This window comes from Stegodyphus dumicola, chromosome 7 (assembly GCF_044657685.1).
Source record: "Stegodyphus dumicola isolate Sdum_Otavi_A_Nest chromosome 7, ASM4465768v1".
NCBI lineage: Eukaryota > Metazoa > Arthropoda > Arachnida > Araneae > Eresidae > Stegodyphus > Stegodyphus dumicola.
In genome coordinates this window covers 110,408,415-110,429,291 of record NC_140774.1, presented here as the reverse complement: position 1 = coordinate 110,429,291, position 20,877 = coordinate 110,408,415, and the positions used below count along the sequence as shown (strand labels likewise).

Sequence of the window (20,877 nt, the reverse complement as noted above, 5' to 3'; positions counted from 1 at the left end):
TTCCTGAACTTTAAGGAACTACATTTGGCATTTGCAGATCCTGTTTTTATGAACATTTAATATTTAGCTATTATTTCGTAATAGCATAAAAGAGAAATACACTACCCATTTAAACCTAACACTGGTCAGAGTAACTAACTTTCAGCCCACGTGTATCTTATCAGCATACTGCAGATCACGTGGGAACTTTGTGCATATATTTCAAAGCAAAATTTTCCCTTCAGGCATGTTTTACACATGTTCTTAGCAAGCTGGTATGGCTTGCAGAATAAAAAGAATTACCACTAAATGGAAACGTTTGTTGCAAGTCTTATGCGAGCCATCCACTGAAATATATGCAGAAGCGTATCATTACTCTTAAATAATTAGACTTTTTCCATATTAAATAACTACGGATGCTTCAACGTGGCGATAAGATAAATACTGTTGAAATAAGAAACGAATTTACTAGGAGGATATAAAACTCTTCCATATATTTTAGACTAAATGTTTTTATAATAAGCACTTATAGTTCTATTTCCATGCAGAGTGTTTGACTATGGCAATCGTTCCAAAATTTCCACTAAAAGGATTGCACATGAAGATCGTTTAGCTTAAAGGCGTTAAATATCGTAAAATGATAAATAACTCATTTATGAACTGAAACTTCAGTATTTCACACAACAAAAACAATTCAAGATTTTCGATGTTTTTCTCTTACACACTGAAAATTTTATAAATCGAGACAGGGTAAATATTAGAAAATCGTCTTATTTTACAAATCTACAAAAGTTACCATATACGGAATTTTTGAAACAAGCATAAAATTAAAAGTGTGTAATGCAAAAATATTAATATCAATTAAATAGTATAGCCCAGATTTTTATAATTTTTATTCCAGCGAAATTGTCAGTAACGTATGAATTACTGATGAAAATGAATTACATATATTAGGCTGCCATTAAACAATTTATTACAAACCACACAGTCGGCAAGATATATTTCAAAACACGTGGTTATTGGCGTGGTATATTTGAGAACACGTGGTATATCTATCTATGTATTTCAATGCACCTCGAATATTCTTAAACGCTTTCATCAAAGCCATTTCGTCTCCTGAGAAAATAAAATATTATCCTACTTGACGGAACTATTTTTGGAAACCTCGTGCACAAGTGATACAGTAAAATCAATACATATGCACACAGATTTAATTAAATAATGCCGTGATTAAATAAGGACAAGTATTTTCACGTGGCACAAACTGACGATGAAATAATGTTAGATCAAATATTCCAATTTTTGTTTTACAGAACTTTTAAATGCATGATTTTATAGTATTTCTTTATTTCCTGCAGGTTAACTTCTTAAGCTAGTTAATAATATGCTAATCGCAAATATTTAGTTAAAATTTATTAATTGCAATTAATTTCAGTCTGCCTTTGAAATTTTGAAGAAATCTTAGATAGGATCAAAATTACATTCTTTTAAAACTCACATAATTGTTTTTTTTATTTAATTCATTATATCTTTATTTTCAAATTATTATTTATTTTACATGTATTTGTACCTTTAATAATCTTTTCAAAGTATTAGGCAGTAATTCAAGTTTTCAGGCTGAAATTTAACATTTAAATTCAAGAGAAAGAATCTAGAAATTCTTTCTTTAAATAATTATCTTATTTTTTTGTTAGAAATCTCTATAGTTACATGAATGTCTCGTAATTTGCGGTAAATCGTGCAGTTTTATTCCAATTTAGTTTTCAACTAAAATTTAAAATGTATAAGAATTAGAAACTTAGGATTAAAAATAGGGACGAAAAGAGTTCAAAGACACCTCTGAGGTATATTCTACGATTATTTTAAAATTTTTAATTTTATGTATGGTAAATAAACTTTACACTGACATACGGTTATAGATTAGAAGAGCTTTCTGGTACTCACACATTCGAAATATAATAGGCTTTTCATTCAGCAATCTGACACTTACCAAAATTTCATTTAAAAAATCCAACAAATAAAACTAAGCGGGCAAAACCTTTTTCAACCAATCAGTTGATCAAATAAAACTTGTACATTTTATAAGAAATAATAAATGAACGCTACACTTTTTCTTACAAAATTAGCCTGATAAAAAGAGAAGTACATTAAATAATAAAGGCACATTGAACATCAAATTAAAACAATAGTAAAACTCAGATTTGAAAACCTCGAGTGATAGCCTATTTCTACACACGCATATACTTTTTACGAATAAACTATGTAAAACATACCCTGCTGTACATTTTCTGTCAAAAATGGTTTTTGAAGCTTGAAAGCACAAGATCTCCTACAGACACACTTCAACTTGGAGACAGAGGATGAACTGTCTTGACGCGAAGGAGACAGTCAGATAACTAGTATTTGGCGGGATTTCTGAAATCGCGTTTAGCCACAGGAAGCCAACAGAAAGCAATGTCTATGTCAATACATATTCTTTCGCCAAAGTCCCCTAAAGATAACAGCCTCCCACATCCGTGACGTCACACATACTGGGGATAGGCGAAATATTCTACCTATTAGGTTGACGTCAATTGCCTCTCAAGATTAACCGCTCGAATTAGGTTACGTTTCTTAGGACATTAGCGTACATTTCTTGGGACTAAAGTTCTGCTAGTGTACACGGGCCACCCTTTGTTGCTCAGTGTTCCACGACATGGACTCCCAACTAATTCTATTTTATTCCCTGTCATTTCCAGCCACATTGTTATCGTTTAACATTCGAGGTAATGAGATATTCACACCTCCTCTTTCAAAATTTTTGAAAATTAAAATAAGTCTGTAACAGTGACAGTTTGAAATCCCCCCTGTTTTGTGCGTACATATACTGCATATTTAATCAACTATATTTATTAAAAGATTCACGTTTTCATGCAAAGATATTTTAACACATTGTTTCTTTGCATGGAAAAGCCGATAAAAAATATAAGAGCAAATAACGTATAAAAAATTAACACTTTGTAACATATTGTGAGATTAATAAGATTGCCTTGCTTGGAAATTACTGGTATGAAGACCTTTCCACTTAAATTGCAGATCCTTGTTATCATTAGTTCGATGTGTTATATTTTAATTTTATTATATGAAATTAAACAGACAATTCTTAGCTTCTAAAAAGTTATAATTTTATTTTAAGTTGCATAAATATACAAATATACACCCTACAGTACAATTATTCTAAAATTGCCCTCTAAGAGTTATATTCAAAAGACAAGAATTTAACAAAGTAATGAACATATTTCACAGTTATAAATACCGCTCACTGCTAACTTTTCGCACTTTTATCACAAAACTGTTTTATATTGGTAATAATATAGCGATTAAAAAGTAAAAAATTTAATTTAACAATATTTTTATGAAAAATTACATGTGATTAATATTTTCTAGAAATTGAAAGACCTCTATGACTGAAAAGTGACTATAGTTAAGCTACTTAAAATGATGATAGAAAATGCAATTTTTGAACCAGGGAATATTTATGCAGACAAAAAATTTCCAGTTGTTCCGAAAAAATTTATACACAGCTAATTAAAATTAGGAAAATTTACACAATACATATAATTACATAAATATAACAAATGTTAAGAATTGACTAACATTATTAATGAAATGTTAAAATTCTAGTTTATTTTAAAGCTGCAATATAAAATCTCATTAAATTTCATGTACAATGCAAGGTTAAAAACGTGTCATTTTTCAAAAGAGTAATATATACTAAACCTGTATATCAAATTTACATAGGCAAATCTATTCATGGAAAACCATTCACTCTTAAAACACAAAGTGCAACCATAATTTTTAAAAATTAGAATGGCACATAAATGCTGCTTAGAAGGTGTAATGAAATATGTACACTTTATCGCAAATTCTTGCAAGGAATGCAATATGTTATGTATCTATCTCTCTGTTTTATATATATATACCTTAATTTATCTATAGATACAATTATTTACCACCTTTATTTACAACAACAGCTCAAAGAACACACGTACTTTATGCACAAAGTAAAGAAATAAAATAACAATGCATAATAATATCATTGTGATAAGGTGGCATAGAGGTTCTTTGTCTAGGTATGAATGATTTCAGATTCACCTCTTACAGATCAATGGTTATTTTTTGTGAAATGAGGTGCCTTTGTTAATGATTCCAGTTGCAGCCTGGAAGGTCACTGCAATGGATAAGGAGACAAGTCTTTTTATCACACAACTGCCAACACTTCCATCACTCATCAGATTTCTGTAAGTTCAAACCCAGGACGCTTATTCTATGATCACTGGATCTGTCTACAACTTAAGCGAACAATATTGACTAAAAAAAAAAAAACCGGTATAGACAGCCATCACAACTTATCGGAGAAAGCCATTCTGTGGTCCTCAGTTGGTGGGCGGGTGGGTCCATTTAACTTTACTGGAAGGGGACAAGGCTTCAAGGAGCTTTAGACCAATCGCAGTACAGACCGAGTGACGAAATTTATAGCGCGCGCTGGCTGAAGTTCTAGGAATATTCTCCTATTATTTCACTAACTCACACGCTGCATTTGTAGTTCGAAAAAATTGCACAAAACAGTATTATGACCAATACATGCTGAATATGCTGCTGTGTTATGTGAAAGAAAATCTCATTTTTTAATGGGAAAGTTAACGCAGGAATTTAGAGCTAAAAAATAAAGAGTGATATGGGATACCACGAAAGCAATGGTAAATAAATAAGAGTAAATGAACTAAGCTTACTTCAAATCCTTTTAGAAATAAACCATTTTAATTATTTAAATTTATAATATGATTAATTTGCATTACAATCTAATAGCAAACTAAGTTGTTTTTTTTTTTTTTTTTTTTCATGTTTACATTAAAACTGTTTTCCCTCAATTTATTTTACAGTTACTATTTGAAAAATATTTCTTTAAATAAGAAATTAGAAAGAAAATATTTCTTTCTTAATATTTCTTCCCTTTTTTATTTTCTTTTTCTATGAAAATTATTTCTTTCAGGAAAAGAAATAAAATTCATTCGCTATTACAGTATGGCCGATTGCTGCTGCATTCAGTTATCAGACACGCATCAAAATGCTTTATTTTAAATAATTTATTCTATAATTAACATGAAAGAAAATATTTTTTCAATATAAAATATATAACCAAAATTAAATTAATCTATCCTGTATGTGTGATTAATTCGTTTTGCAATTTTTGTCACACAATTACTAATATCTTTTTTTCAATATTACATTGCTGTTATTTTAATTTTGTATATATATAAGAACTGCTCAGTTTAATTATTCTTCCTTCTCAAAAGATTTTGTTCTGTGAAAATAATTAAAAGATAGTAATATTTTCACAATGGAAGTACTAAAGTAAAAATAATCAGTGTAGGTCTCCTGCAGTTCAAGTTCCTTTTCAAACCAGCGTTTCGACACATTTTAAATAGAAAACTAATAATAATCAATATCTCTTTTAATATAAAAATAAGAATGCTATGAACAGTATTTTTATTATTTATTTATTTATTTATTTATTTAAGTTTGCAAAGAAACAATGATTTTTTAATACTATAATAGTTTACAAAAGTACTATTCCATGAACAAACCCTCAGTCTTATAGCATTGTTACTTTATAGCATAATACAATAATAATACAGTATAATTCTGCTAACAAGCCCACCAGCCGCCGAGCGGTAGAGTCGCTGAACGCAGGTAATTTGGTCCGAGGTTCGAATCCCACGAACGAGCTAGCCGGCGTTTTCGTGGCTTTCCCCATGTGTAACGTGTATACGAGCCAGTTTCCCTTAGAAAGTCCTCACTTAAAAACCAGTTTTAAAACGTATTAAAATTACACACACACACACAAAAAAAAAAAAAAAAAAAAAAATGAAAGCCTTCAGATTTTATATTACTCCCAAAGGGCCATTTTTTTAACGTTTTGCGTGTTACCTTTATTTATTAAATATCATGTTTTTCGCACTTAAACCATAAAATTCTATTCAACAGCAATATCATATAATTAAAAAAAGCATATCTTTAGAATTTCCGATACATAGTCTCGCGCGCTAGAGATGAAAATGTTTTTTGCCATTGCTCGCTTTGAAATCGTTGGGTTTCTTAATCAAAAACTCATAAATGTTTTACAAAATATGATATATGAAATGGATAGTAATACAAATTCCCAGTTAAAATTTGGCCCTCCAGATGCCTCTATTAGGATGGAGGATTACGTTATTCAGAATTTCATGGCTCTAGGTACCGTTGTTTTATCACAGTGCGAGAAACATTCATGCATTCTGCAGATTCCTCATTATTTAATTTCTTTAAATATAATAGAGTGCGATAATACTTGGTGGCAACGATTTGAAAAGTGAAACGCCATTTATCGTGAAACGCCACAAAATGGCAAAACGTCCAAAGTTCCCAAACAATAAAAATGTTATTAAACATTATCTAAAAGCTCTGATCTCTCTAATAATGACAAATCTGCACAGAATAAATCTCTGTTACAAAGCAAACTGTTAATAAAAATCATACCAAAAATGACTAGGTCTAGGTGAATTAATTGATATTATGAAATTATTTAAATAAATTGGAAATATATTTAACGCGGTATCCGTTGGTAATATTGTTAAAAGTACCTCTAGACGAATGCCTGAATTGCAGGCGGCTAATAACGCTATTGATAAGTTATTTGCTGTATTTAACATATTTGAAAATATATTTGGCTCTTGTAATAGCAGTAAAAATGAGTAATTCTATAAACAGATGTATAAATATTTTTACATGGAATGCGAACGAACTGTTCCAGAAAATTAAGAGCTCCAGGACTAATGAGTATGACCCTGACATTTTCTTCTTACAAGAACACCATCTAGGCCCTGTGACCCCTATCTTTATTCAAAACTGTGCTATTCACCGATTTAACAGGTCTCTGACTGCCATACACCCAAGAGGGGGAGGCACTGCCCTTCTGATTAAACGCTGCATCTCTCATAACTCTGTCCCAATTCCACAGCTTTTAGCCATAGAAGCCACAGCTATTTCACTCATAACGAGCACTTCCCCAACGTACATTTTTGTGTCCACATACATTCCCGCTGTACGTAACCCTCAGTCAGTTTTTGCGGACTTAAAGGTTCTACTCTCACTTGGCACTCATGTTATTTATTATAAGGGGAGACCTAAACGCTAGACACCGCGCCTGGAACTGCTACAATTCAAATGACACAGGACGTGTAATTTTCAATTTAGCCAACTCGGAGAATTTTCGCATAGCAGCTCCAAAAACATCAACACGGTATACTGCGGACTCCACGAGAATAATAGATTTTTTCCTGCTCAGAAACGCCAGCATTCCGCTGGATGTTTCTGAGCTGGGTGAATTCTCCTCTGACCATAATCCGATCAGAATGATTCTAGATATTAGCAGTCATACCTCATCAGATACAAGAATCTTTACTACTGACTGGCACAAATTCTCCAAAGCTCTAAATAACATTCAATACACAATCCCAACGACACACTCAAGGGATGATATTGATAGTTTAACTCAGAATTTCACAACTGTCATTACTACTGCTCACAACAATGCAAGGAGAGAGCTACCAAGAAAACGTAACTACAGACACAAGGAATTACAGTAGTTAATAAAACAAGGTAATGCAGCCAGAAGGCATTTCCAACGAACACGTAGCCGGGAGGACAGAAACATATTCAACAAGGCATTGCAATACTGTCAAGTCTCTTTTAAATGCCCAAACACAACAAGACTGGACCAGCTACCCCAGTTCACTTTCTGCTGACGACAACTCATTGTGGAAAGCCATTAAAAGGTATCCGAAATGCCACAATAACATTCCGCCCCTTAAAGGCCCCCAAAGCATCCATTACACTGAAATTGAGAAAGCATAACTGTTAGCTATGCATCTGGAATCTCAATTTCGCACAAACAACATTCATGACACTACAACAGAAAATCTAGTCCATAGCTTTCACTACAACTTCGCAACATATCCAAGCACTGACAACATGATTCCAGCTTTACTGCCTGAAGTCTATGTATACATCAAAAGAATCAAAAAGAAAAATGTGCTGGCATAGATTCCATCACTAACTGTATGATTAAAAAGTTCCCAATCAAGATCATTTTCAATATTACTAGAATTTGCAACTCTATTTTGAAATTGCAACACTTTCCTCAACCTTGGAAGACTGTGAAGATCATTCCGATCCTAAAGTCTGAAAAACCTCCATCTAAACAAGAGTGTTATTGCCCTATCAGTTTACTCTCTTCTATCAATAAAATCTGTGAAGCTATCCTACTCAGGAGATTCAATGACTACATAGAAAGCAACAACAACATAAGACCACAACTGTTTGGTTTTATGAAGCAACTGTCAACAGCTAACCATCTCAACGGAGTAGTAAAAACCATCTCCGAGGGAATGCCAACACGCAAGATCACTGGAGGACTATTTCTAGATATTACTAAGGCTTTTGAACGACTTTGAAAGGCAGGGTGCTCTCACCTACAAATGACTTCCCAGGCTACATCATCAACATTATTAATACCTACCTAACCAATAGACACTTCGTCGTTCACGTTTCTGGCACACAAGTCATGCCATCCAGGCTGGTGTTCCACAAGGGTCCTTACTTCGATCCACACTTTTTAATATTTACACGAATGATGACATACGATCCTCCCACAATACACCATTAGCTATGTATGCAGACGACACTGCTATCTTAGCACAAAGTGCATTCGTAAGTCCAGTCATTCAACGAATACAAAACTACATCTATACAGTAAACACTTATAAAATGGAAAATTTCAGTCAACGTGGATAATAAATTTGCTTTTTTTTTTTTTTTTGGTGAACATAATAGCCAGTGGTTCAGTCACTGGACATTATGTTCACCAATAAAAGCAAACTCAAGAAAAATCTCATTTTTAATGGCACCCCTATTCCCTGGGCCAAGCAGATCCCTTATTTTGGGGTGATCCTCAACAAAACTCTTACATGGGCCCCACACATTACATCTATTATCCAAAAGTTTCGAGTTCGTAAAGCTAAACTATACCCTTTAATTGCTCGAAACAGTGTTTTATCTATTGACAACAAGTTACTCATTTATAAGTCTGTTCTCCGTCCATTACTATGTCATGCTATTCCAGTTTGGGCCTTTACCAAAAAATGTAATAGGAAAAAATTACAGACTTGCCAAAATTCAGACTTAGGCAAATAGGTAAAGTGGAGTGGTATATGCGCAGCAATAGAATTCATGAAGAACTGGGTATGGAGCAACTACGCTCACATTATTATAAACTTGCTAAAAGCTTTCATGAAAGACAAAAAACAATTAAGATTTGCAATTTGACCATTAAGATTTGCAATTATGACTACAATGATGTAGCAAATATGGAGACATATTATGGCCTAACTGAATGTATATATTATGTAATATTTATTATAATACCTTTACGGTTTATGTTAATCTTCTGTTATTGTATCTACAATGCATTCTTTTTAGTCTTACGTTCATAGAATTTATGTCTTACTTATCGGATGAAATTAACAGTTTTCGCCTAACCTTGCCTTTATCCACACACTCACCAGCTCAACGACTTCTGGCCTGCATTCATTTGACATCACTTAACACTTTAATTAGCATTTGCTAACTTCTGGCTTAAAGATGGTTTATAAATTATTAATTATTCTTTTTAAAAACTTAATTATTTATATATTATAAAAAAAACAAATTCCCTTAGACATCTTTTAGGTTAGTTGATCATACCATTCGCAATTCGCAAACTGTTCTACAAGGGGTAGAACCTTGTCGCTCAGGTACCCTGGTGTACTAAACACCGTTCCACGGAGACAGAGGGGAGCATTTTTGTAAAATTTTAAGATTTATGCTTCGCGCCGGTTTTGCCAATACGCCTAACTGCTGAATTAAGTTAGTAGCATTTTTGCAGTTGCGAATTTTTAATTCTTAGCTCCTTTGATTAATTAATTTTAATATTATCTTGAGGTTTTTGGATTTTAAAGACGCTTATAGTTACCCCCAAGCTCTCGCTTCAGGCGATTGTCAGGGGCCTTAAGACAGTGCCTCCTATATATCTGGGAGGCACTGCTTAAGCGCTATCCGCCTACGCATCCGTCTGCAGAGATGGCCGTTGAGCCAGGGCTCTGTTCCGCGACGTAGAACTCCGCTTTTTGGTGCCGGATTGATTTCTTTTTCATGTGGGACCATGGAGAGGCTTGTTGAACACTATCATACTCAGATTTCTGAACTTGAATGCACCAGGGATAGGAAGAGGTCACTCACCGATGTTGAAGTAAAATTCTACAATTTTCTGATAAGTTCGCTTGAAATGATTCAGGCTTTACGAAAACAATATGAATCTGAAAATAAGGATGCTAAAAATGATGAAGCTTCACCCATTGCTAGTACAAATCTAAAGTTGGGGGTTAACAAGAGAGCAAGAAGCTCGATTAACTTACAATCAGATGCAACAGATGGTGCTGATGAGGAAATTACCTTAGATAAGGATCTTAGCTCAGACGATGAAATTCCCAAACGTAGACGCGGGGATCAGACAGACAGAAACAAAACTAACCGTCAGACTGCCAATAATGTTAAGGTCACTTCACAAACCCAAATTATCTCACCAATAATCATGACTAACAGAAGATGAATAAGACTACAACAAAATTACCAGTTTTACACAGGATAATGCCACTGTTCCTGAAAATTCAGTTTTGGACACAACACAAAGTGAGGACATAGCTCAAGTCACAGATAATAAATACTGAACAATTAGTTAATACTGCTACAAAAAACCCACCAGATTACCTCTAATTATTCTTAAAGAAAGTAAATTTACTTATAGTAGACTTAAAGAAATGTTTCACCAACACAAATTTGACTTTATTGGGATAAACATTAGGGATGAGGTGCAAATAATTGCGAATAACTCTGACAGTTACCGAGGGATCGCCAAATTATTAAAAGAATTAGACGTTGAGTACCACTCATACGTTCTCCCAAAAGACAAAAATCAAAGTAGTGTTGAAGGGACTGCTTCTCAGCACTGAAATAGAGGAAATAAAAGGCGAACTTGAAGAATTAAAATATAAAGTGCTGGAGATTAAACAGATGTCAAGAAGGAGAGAAGGCGAAGTTATTAAACTTCCCTTATACTTAGTGACGTTACCAAAGAAAGAGGCCTCAAAGGCAATTTATTACGAAAAATATCTTAGCAACCTCAGAATAAATGTCATAGAGTATAAAGGCAGACAGGGACCTATCCAATGTTCCGCTGTCAGGGTTTTAATCATACCCAGGCAGGCTGTCACTATAAACCAAGATGTGTAAGATGCGGAGAAGAGCAATTTATTAAAGATTGCCTTGACAGAGGAAACAAGGAGAAAACTCCAGTGTGCGCGAACTGTGGCCAATATCGCACCTCAAGTTATAAGGAGTGTGAGAAATTTCCAAAGAAAAAAAGCACAGGGGCAGCAAACTTATTCCAGTAGAATTGTAGAAGGTAAATCTTTCTCACAAGTACTTTCCACGGTATCTCTTCGGACACTATTAATGAGGCACGCAAATTTTTCAGTGACCTAGTTGAATTAGTCTCAGTGATAAAAAGCGCAGGTTTTTTACAATTTACACAACAAATCATAGATTTGAAACAAACCAATCAGGAGAACACAAACAATAATTCAAATAATGGGCCAACACAACCTTAAAAGAGCCCCAATTCAGCTCACGATTTGGAATGCGCACAGCGTATTAAATAAAATTCACGACCTTCAAAACTTTCTTTTTACCTATGATATTGATATCGCTCTGATTACAGAGACTTATGCCTGCCCTAGTAATAATTTAAAGATTCCCAAATATTTGTTTCAGGTGCGATCGACTAAGTCACAGACGTGGGGGGGGGTCGCAATTTCTGTTAAAAGGCCCGTCAAGCTTGTCTCACAAGTGATATTAGGAGAAGTGGCTGCGAAATTGTTACTGTTTCTGTATTCCTCCCAATGTATGGAATAGTTTATTTCACCGCTACGTATAACCCGTCTAACAACCCGCTTGATGAGAACTTACACCAGGAGATTCTTCTCTCTGGCAAGCAGACTATTGCAGGTGGCGATTTAAATGCTAAGAACGTGGAATAGGGTTGTCGCAGATCGAATAAAAATGGTTTACAACTTTATGACTTCATTAATAACTATCCTATTTATTTTTTCGCTCCAAATGAATATACGTATTTACCAGACAATTCCAGAAGAGGAGATATTCTGGATGTCATTCTTGCTACTGCCTCGATAACTATGTATCTGGAAGTTAAGGTAGAGCTCACCTCTACCCACGTCCCAGTTATTGCCACATTAGGCACTAATCAATGTAATGATACTAAGTAAAGAAAATCTACGGACTGGGTTCTTTAATAGCACCTTAGCAAAAATCCTCCTGATTTTGGCAGTCTTAAAAATTGCTATGACATTGACCTTGAAATAGAAATTCTCACGAATAATATTCTGGCTGCTTACAATAATACTACGAAAAAATTCCCGACTGATAAGAATAATTTATTATTCGATTTTTTATGCATATTATGCTCAAGTAGACAAACTACCAGTAACAGCAATTCACAGATTGTATGAAAATATTCATTTATAAATAGCATTTTAGGAAGTTAAATATAACAGATTATAATACAGGTTTACTGAGATACACTGAAGTGACAAAAGTCATGGGATAGCAATATGCAAATATACAGATGGCAGTAGTATCGCGTAGAAAATGTATAAATGCGAAGTGTTTTGGCAGGGCTTTCATTTGTGTTCAAGTTATTCATGTGAAGAGGCTTTGACGTGATTATGGCCGCACGACAAGAATTAACAGACTTTGAACGCGGAATGGTAGTTGGAGCTAGACATATGGGTCATTCCATTTCGGATATCGTTAGGGAATTCAACATTCCGAGATCCACAGTGTCAAAAGTGTGCCGAGATATCTAATTTCAGGCATAACATCCCACCATGGACAGCGCAGTGGCCAACCACCTGCACTTAACGACCGAGACTAGCGACGTCTGCGTAGAGTTGTCAATGTTCACAGACAAGCAACACTGCGTCAAATAACCGCAGAAATCAATGTGGGGCGTACGACGGACGTGTCGATGGGACAGTGTGGCGAAATTTGTCTTCCTTGGGCTATGCCAGCAGAAGACCGACTCGAGTGCCTTTACTGACAGCACGCCTGCAGCGACTCTCGTGGGCTCGTGAGCATATCGGTTGGCCCCTAACCGAATGGAAAACCGTGGCTTGATCAGATAAGTCACAATTTCAGTTGGTAAGAGCTGATAGTAGGGTTCGAGTGTGGCGCAGACCCCACGAAGCCATGGACACAAGTTGTCAACAAGGCACTGTTCAAGCTGGTAGTGGTTCCATAAGGGTCTGGGCTGTTTTTACATGGCATGGACTCGGTCCTCTGGTGCAACTGAACCGATCATTGACTGGAAATGGATACCTTCAGATACTTGGAGATCACTTATAGCCATTCATGGACTTCACGTACTCAAACAACGATGGGATTTTTATGGATGACAATGCGCCATGTCACCGGGCCACAATTGTTCGCGATTGGTTAGAACAACATTCTGGACAATTCCAGCGAATGATCTAGCCACCTAGATCGCCCGACATGAATCCCATCGAACATTTATGGGACATCATCGAGAGGTCAGTTCGTGCCCAAAACGCTGCACCGTCAACACTTTCACAATTATGGACCTCTATAGAGGCAGCATGGCTCAATATTCCTGCAGGGGACTTCCAACGACTTGTTGAGTCCATGCCACGTCGAGTTGCTGCACTTCGCCGGGCAAAAGGAGGACCGACAAAATATTAGGAGGTATCCCATGACTTTTGTCATTTCAGTGTATATATATGATTCGCTGTTTTAATACATTCAAATTTTCATGATTATAAAATTTTCAAGAAATATTTTTAATAAATTAATTTTCGACTATTATGATTATTTAATGGAAAATTTAGCTTATATGATTGCATGTTCTAATCTTGTGAATGAAAGCTATGAATAATCATAATTTGTTTTTTAAAATTAAAATATGTATACAAAATTTAGAATGTATATCACTATATAAGATTTTTAAATTTCTTTTATGAAACTTGTAGAGACATTAGGTATTTTTTGGAAGCAGGCAAGATGAAAAATATGCAACCGCCTTCGCCGAGAATCGAACCGCTGACCTCTGGAATACGCGCCCAACATGCAGACCACTCCAACATGAAGGCATGAGAAATACCTTATAAACTAAGCATTTTTGATTTCTCAAATCAAATTTTGAAAATTTCTGAAATATTTATTCAAAGTTTTAAGTACCCGAAAGACCTTATTTTTAATTCAAAAACCAAGTTTTCAGTTCGAATTTCATGCTATTCCAGTTTTTATGTATAAGTTTCATTGATTTCTTTACTTTTATTACTTACTACACATAGATAAAGGCAAAATCCATGCTTCTGTAAAATAAAATATATTCTATGTGTTCAAAGTAATTTCATATGAAAAGTATTTTGAGATAGTGGTAGTGTTAAGTATTTCAGAATGTTAAATATTGTAACATGACACCATATTTCCAATATTTTAATGTGGATGTAATTTTTTTAAATATATATTTCGTTAGATTTGAAAAGAAAAACTATATGTCCAAACAATGAAGACATGATTGTTTTTAAACTGTGCTTTTTATTTCAGGGATGGTCTACTTTGATTCATAATCTTCTTCGTCACCAATAAATGTTTTTTTTAAGAACATAAGAGCAAATCTAAAACAGATGTATATGCCAGATACTTAAAATCACAATAACATGTTAAAAAGTAATGTAAAACACTTTTTCAAGAGATAATATTAACCAGAAATCTAAAACTTTACCTCAGCCATAAACTTTACATACAGCAAATACCAATTTTCAGTTTGCAAATAAAATATATATAAAATAAGTATATAAAAATCGCATCATCAAGGAGTGAGCAGAGTCAGGGCCAGCGGAAGCGGGCCTGCAAGGCCTTTTTTGCAGGCGGGCGCCGACCAAGAGAAGGGCGCCGACCAGCCGACCGACACTGAGCGATATTTTTATGCAAAAGAATTTGCACTTACCAGGGAAGAAAAATAAATGTACCTTAAATGCTACACAGGACAGGGACTATGGGCGCTTGCGTCCCCCACCTTTCTTTTTTACAGAAATATTTGCAGGGGCATTGTTATTTGGTTAACTTTCGCCGTGAGCTGGTATCTGTTTTGTTTTCTGTGCTATTGTGGCGTTGCACAAATGGGTTGAAGTAAGACTTAGCTGGTGTTTGGGAAGAGAGAAGTTTCCGGGTCATTGTACACGAAGTACTTGGCAAGCATCTAAGTTTGACCCATCACAGGTCAAACTTTTCCTTGTCCTTTGTTAGAAAGATGCTAATTCTTCACCAACTGCTCGAAAACGTTATCATAAAGGTTATTGTTTTAGTTTCTTATTAGCTTCATTTTTGTTTTACTTTTTATCTTTATTTAACAGATGTTATGATTTATTTTAAAAGAAATATTTTTAGATATTTAATAATTAGAATTGAATTAATTTTAAGTTTTTTCTCACCGTGCTTTTCTATTACCTCCTTTTTTTCTTACCGTGCAGTTGAGGTTTAGCTGTGCACCGGAGGATTAAATCACACCACATGAGTTTCCCCTCGGGTCTCATCACATAAAACTGAAAAACTTCTCACTAAATTTTCCTTTTTTTTTTTTTTTTTTTCAAAACCAGTACTTTAAAGTCCAGGATGGGCGACGCTGCTTCATTATCCTTTATACATTCATTTGTAATTATAAATTCCTGCTGAAAATCGATTTAACATCTTTATTTAACAGATGTTATAATTTATTTTAAAAGAAAGATTAGATATTTAATAATTAGAATTGAATTTTAAAATTTAAATTTCAGTGTGAAATTTTGATTACATGGAAACATAGAAGAAATCATCCGATGCGCAAAATCCTAAATGCAAGGCTGAAAATAATGCTCTCTTCAGAAGCAGGCAGACGCATTGCATCATTTCATAAAGGAGACGAAGACTACTGCGGACGTAAATGATGTTCATATTTAATCAGAAGGAGAATCGTCTACAAAAGAATACACATCATTCAGCCAAAGAACATCAACTACATTGGATGAAGTTATTGAAAGGACTGATGAAACTCTAATGGAAGAGAATGATGATCCAAGTATGGAATTAAATGAATATTTAAAGATTATCCAGATAATTCGATGGAAGAGGCTGGCATAAATGAAAATTCCTTGCTTTATATTGATTTTGATGATCCTGTAAAATGGCCAACTCTTAGCAACAAAGTGAGAATGATTTGTCTGTAATGGGGCCGGTTCAAAGGAAAGGTTTAATGTATCCGAAAAGTAATAATGGACGTAAATTTAGTGATACATATTACAACAGAAAAATGGAAAACGGAGAATTAGTTCCCCTTACATGGCTACTATATTCCATAAATATAAATTCTGTTTTTTGCTTCTGTTGTAAGATATTTGCATCGATTGATAGTAGTATCCTCCTAAAAGGCTACAATGATTGAATAAATGTATCTAAAGCCCAGAAAAGGCATGAGACTAGCTGAGCACATATGAAAAATTTCTTAAAAGGGAAAGAGCTTGAGAAAAATTAAAAAACTAAAGCAGCAATTGATTCCCAAATACAAAAGATGTACGAAAATGAAAAAAAAAGGGGGGGGTGGAATTTAGTTAAATGTATTAGGAAGCTTATCTGATGTGCTGTACCAAAAAGACAACGGAAACTTGTTAAAATTAGTGGATTTGTTTGCAAAGTTCGATCAAGTTATGGAACTTCACGTAGATAGAGTATTATGACCTAAAGGTAGCAACAGTTCATTATCTAAGCAAAGATAGTCAAAATGAAATGCTTCAAAATATTGACAATAGGTCTAAGAGAAAATCTTACTATTTCTTCGAAAAGCGAAGTATTAATCTACAATATTAGATTGTACTCCCGATTTTAGTAAAACTAAACAGATGAGTCTTGTCATACATTTTTCTACTGCAGTGATGGAGTGGTAGAAATCAAGTAGTATTCTTAGGCTTTCTTAAAGTTGATGATTCTGTAGGTAACGGCCTATGTGAGACAGTAATGGAAATGTTTAAAATGTGGAACATTTTCCTGGATGCTGTGGGAGGCCAGGAATATGACTACTGAGCAAATAATAAGAGAATAAAATGAAAGAAAAAAAAATCTTAATGCTTTTTATGTTTCTGGTGCCGCTCATAGCTTAAATTTAATGATTAACGATGCAGCAAAGGTTGCAGATACAGTTAGTTTGTAGAGTTCCTCACTTTGTAATTCTAAGTTACAGTTGGAAGTGAAGAATATTAAAAACTGATAAGCGAATAATCGCTTGAATTCGTGAGACAGAAAACAAGAAGATAGAAGGGTAAACTAACCCTTTATTATTCTAACTAAAGTTTAACAAAACTCCGTTTTGGAGTGTACAATAAAGCTGACACTTGGGCTTGAACTTAAGAAACTAAGAATTAAACTAAACTAATCTTAACTAAAGAGATATAGCCGAAGCTATCAAGATTCTAACAGAGTTGGCCCCTTAATGTTAATAGACTGCGAAGCTATCAAGGGCCTTAAGTACGGCCGAGCGTGATAATAGCTTACGAGAGAGTAGCTTAAAAAGGCGGACGCGTGCAGCCAGAATGACTGGTATCTCTCTCTCTAAGACCTAAACACTTCGCGGTTAAATACCGCTCTTCCTCATTATGTATTCAGACGTGATTCTAAAACTACGTTCTGGCCGGAAGTAGTAAGTCGATAGGAAACGAACTTTAACTGAAAATTTAACTGTTAATAAAATTAACATAATCCTTACAAGTTTTTTTTCGACAATTTAAGAATTATGCAATTTATTTTTTTCTTCTGGCGATGGGCAGCTCTTTCTTTAAAAAAAAAAAACATTTTCTGTTTAACCTTAAAGCCTCTCTCAAACACTCGATGGCAAAGCAAAATTGAAGCCATTCTATCTTTAAGATATCAACTAGGAGAAATCTATGACGCTCATTTTGAAATATCCGAAGGTGAATGGTTTTCAAAAGAAGTGCAACATGCAACACAAAGTCTGTGTCCCAAAATCAAGGATTATAAATTTATTTGCTCCTTGATATTTTGCCACGATTTACGTAACAGAATTAATCCTGGCAGCAAACAATTGCAAGCAAAGGGTTTGAGTGTTAAACTAGCCTTAAAGACAGTGAGATAAAAGCATTCATTGAAGAATATAGGAGTGACATCAATTACAAAAGTATTCTCGAGAAAGCCAAAGAACTTAGTGAAGAAGCGGATGGCGAACAATAGTTTAAAACTGTTGAAGAAGTCGGACGAAAGAAAAAGAAATGTCACTTCGATTACGAACATTCTGATGAAAACCCTTAATCTCCATAGAAGAGAAGTTTAGGGGAAATGTCTTTTTTAGAATTTTGGATATTGTTTGGGTATCATTAAATGAAAGGTTTTATGCAATGGAAAAATCACTGAAATAATTTTAGTTTCCTGGGTAATTTATCAGAAATTTATAATGCAAATTTGAAAATAAAATGCAGTAAATTAGAAAACTTGTTACAGTGTGGTGACAATAAAGATATTAACACAGACCTTTATGACGAAATAGTAGCTTTGAAAGATATTTTTACAACCAGTACGAATGACACATTCGATATTATGAACTTAATTGTGTCAAATAATTTGTGCTTCCCGAACTTGAAGATCATACTGAGAATACTACTTAGCATTCCTGTTAGTGTTCCTAGTAGCAAAAGATCATTCTCCAAATTAAAATTGATCAAGACATGTTTATGGTGAAATATATCGCAAGAAAGAATAAATTTAGCTTGATTGCCACTGAAAATGAAATCTGTTAAGAGATAAGATGCAAAAGAAATTATAGAAAAGTTTGTAAATATGATAAGCAGAAAAATAAATTATTCTCTTTAAATTGTTAAACAAATTTCAACAAATGCTTTCTTCAAAACATCCTTCTCCTATAGAGAAATTAAAAAAAAAAAAAAAGTCGGGGGCGAGGACTTCAGCTATTTTGCAGGCGGGTGCCGGATAACCTTGCGCCGGCGCTGAGCAGAGTATTATAACTCATTCTAATGTCTGTGGTTTCACCCGAATATCGGGCGATATATGGCTATCGAGAAAAGCGAACGAAGAAAAAGACACTCTTTTTTTTGTGTGAGAAAGGACCGCTTTTTACTAGAGCGAAAAGTCGCTCCTTCGAGGTTTGCGCCATTTTGGCATTAGAGGGAGGTGGGATATCACTTCTTTGGAATCGGATACTATTCTTTCGAATTTAGAGTGTACTAAAGGTACTTTATTACGGAGGCATCTATTACGTGGGCCAACGTTGCCTTCTATGAAGGAACAGATAATTTACATTCATGCTTTTTCCACGAACTCGGGAGGTATCATACTAAGTTCCCCGAGAACCCAGCTACGACAGTCAGAGTCACTAACCACTTTCCCGTCTAAGATACATATCAGAAATAATGAACTCGGCAGAAGGCGCCCACTCAACACTGACGTTGGAGATCGCGCGGGGTGACGCAGTCACCCCTAACCGTTTCATTAGGAAAATGTGTTATATATTTTATAGAAATCCTTTGATTATAAACAATAATTGCAAAATTTCATTTAGAAACTATACTTATTTACTTTAAAAAAACTTATTTCAATATTTAAGAAAAAATTCCATTCAAAATAAGTATATACCTAATCAGGAGACAAAAGCTAACATACACTTCTGGCACATAGGAAGAATGAATTTTACATGAAAAATTATCACATATTTTGCAAGAAATTGTAGTTTTATTGTCTTTGGATCTTGGACACATAGCAGGTCGGCCTTTGTCGAGTTTTGGTTTCTTTGATGGGCGTTCTTCTGATACACTAGAAGTCGCATTATCGATGCTTTCACGAAGTTTTTAATTTTTCACTTTTTAAGATGCATTGACATATTTTTTGTTATCTCTGTGTGAGGCGCTGTATAAGAGATATAGCGAAATTTTATAGGAATTTTCTACTTTTCCGATATTGTAAGGAAGAGGTTTTTGTTGAGAATAAAGCAACTCGGGTATTTATTGCAGTGACGTTCAACACAGTAAAAGACGACCATCGGCCATCTGTTGGTTTTTCGAGCTGTCGAATATAATAATAATATTTCATCAACTTTATCTACACCACCTTTGGTTGCATTATGAAAGTAAATTATTTCTGGTTTCTTCGTATCATCACTTTCATCAATGTCATCATCGCAATGCATTGTAGATAACAAAACTACACATTTTGTTTTTTTAGGCACATACGATACTATTGTCGCGTTCTTTTAGAACCCAAATATAGAAGAATAACCGTTCCTAGTTTTTGTTTGGACGAACTTGGTGGGAATTTCAGCCTTGTTTCTGTTCAGGGTTCCTGCAATAGTTAATTTCATTGATAAAAGTTCTTTTGCTAGAGGATAACTCGTATACCAATTATCCATTGTTACATTTCTGCCCAAACGAAGGGGTGCACAGGCGTTTTGTAATTTTAAATGGTGAATTTTCAACTTTAAAGGGACTTTCCGACTGTGGTCCTGCGTATATCTCCATGTTATAGCTGCAGAAAGTTCTTGAATCTACTAAGGCAAATATTTTGATTCCATACTTCGATGGGTTACTGGGTATATATTGACGAAAGGAACACCGCCCTCGAAATTTCTCTAAATTT

The 20,877-nt window shown here is 34.4% G+C and overlaps 1 protein-coding gene across 3 annotated transcripts in view; it reads right to left on the bottom strand.

The window, feature by feature from the left end:
* The window catches only part of LOC118197035 (ankyrin repeat domain-containing protein 61-like), a 95,058-nt gene that overhangs the window by 49,044 nt on the left and 25,137 nt on the right, over window positions 1-20,877 (bottom strand). For 2 of the 3 annotated variants that reach the window (XM_085820723.1, XM_085820724.1), the window contains exon 1: window positions 2,253-2,325. The exons of the other annotated variant lie outside the window; for it this stretch is intronic. In XM_085820723.1, the coding sequence (XP_085676849.1) occupies window positions 2,253-2,264 (12 nt within the window). In that variant the 5' untranslated portion in view covers window positions 2,265-2,325. Of the gene's footprint in view, window positions 1-2,252; window positions 2,326-20,877 lie in introns of those variants that run through there. 3 annotated transcript variants of the gene reach the window in all.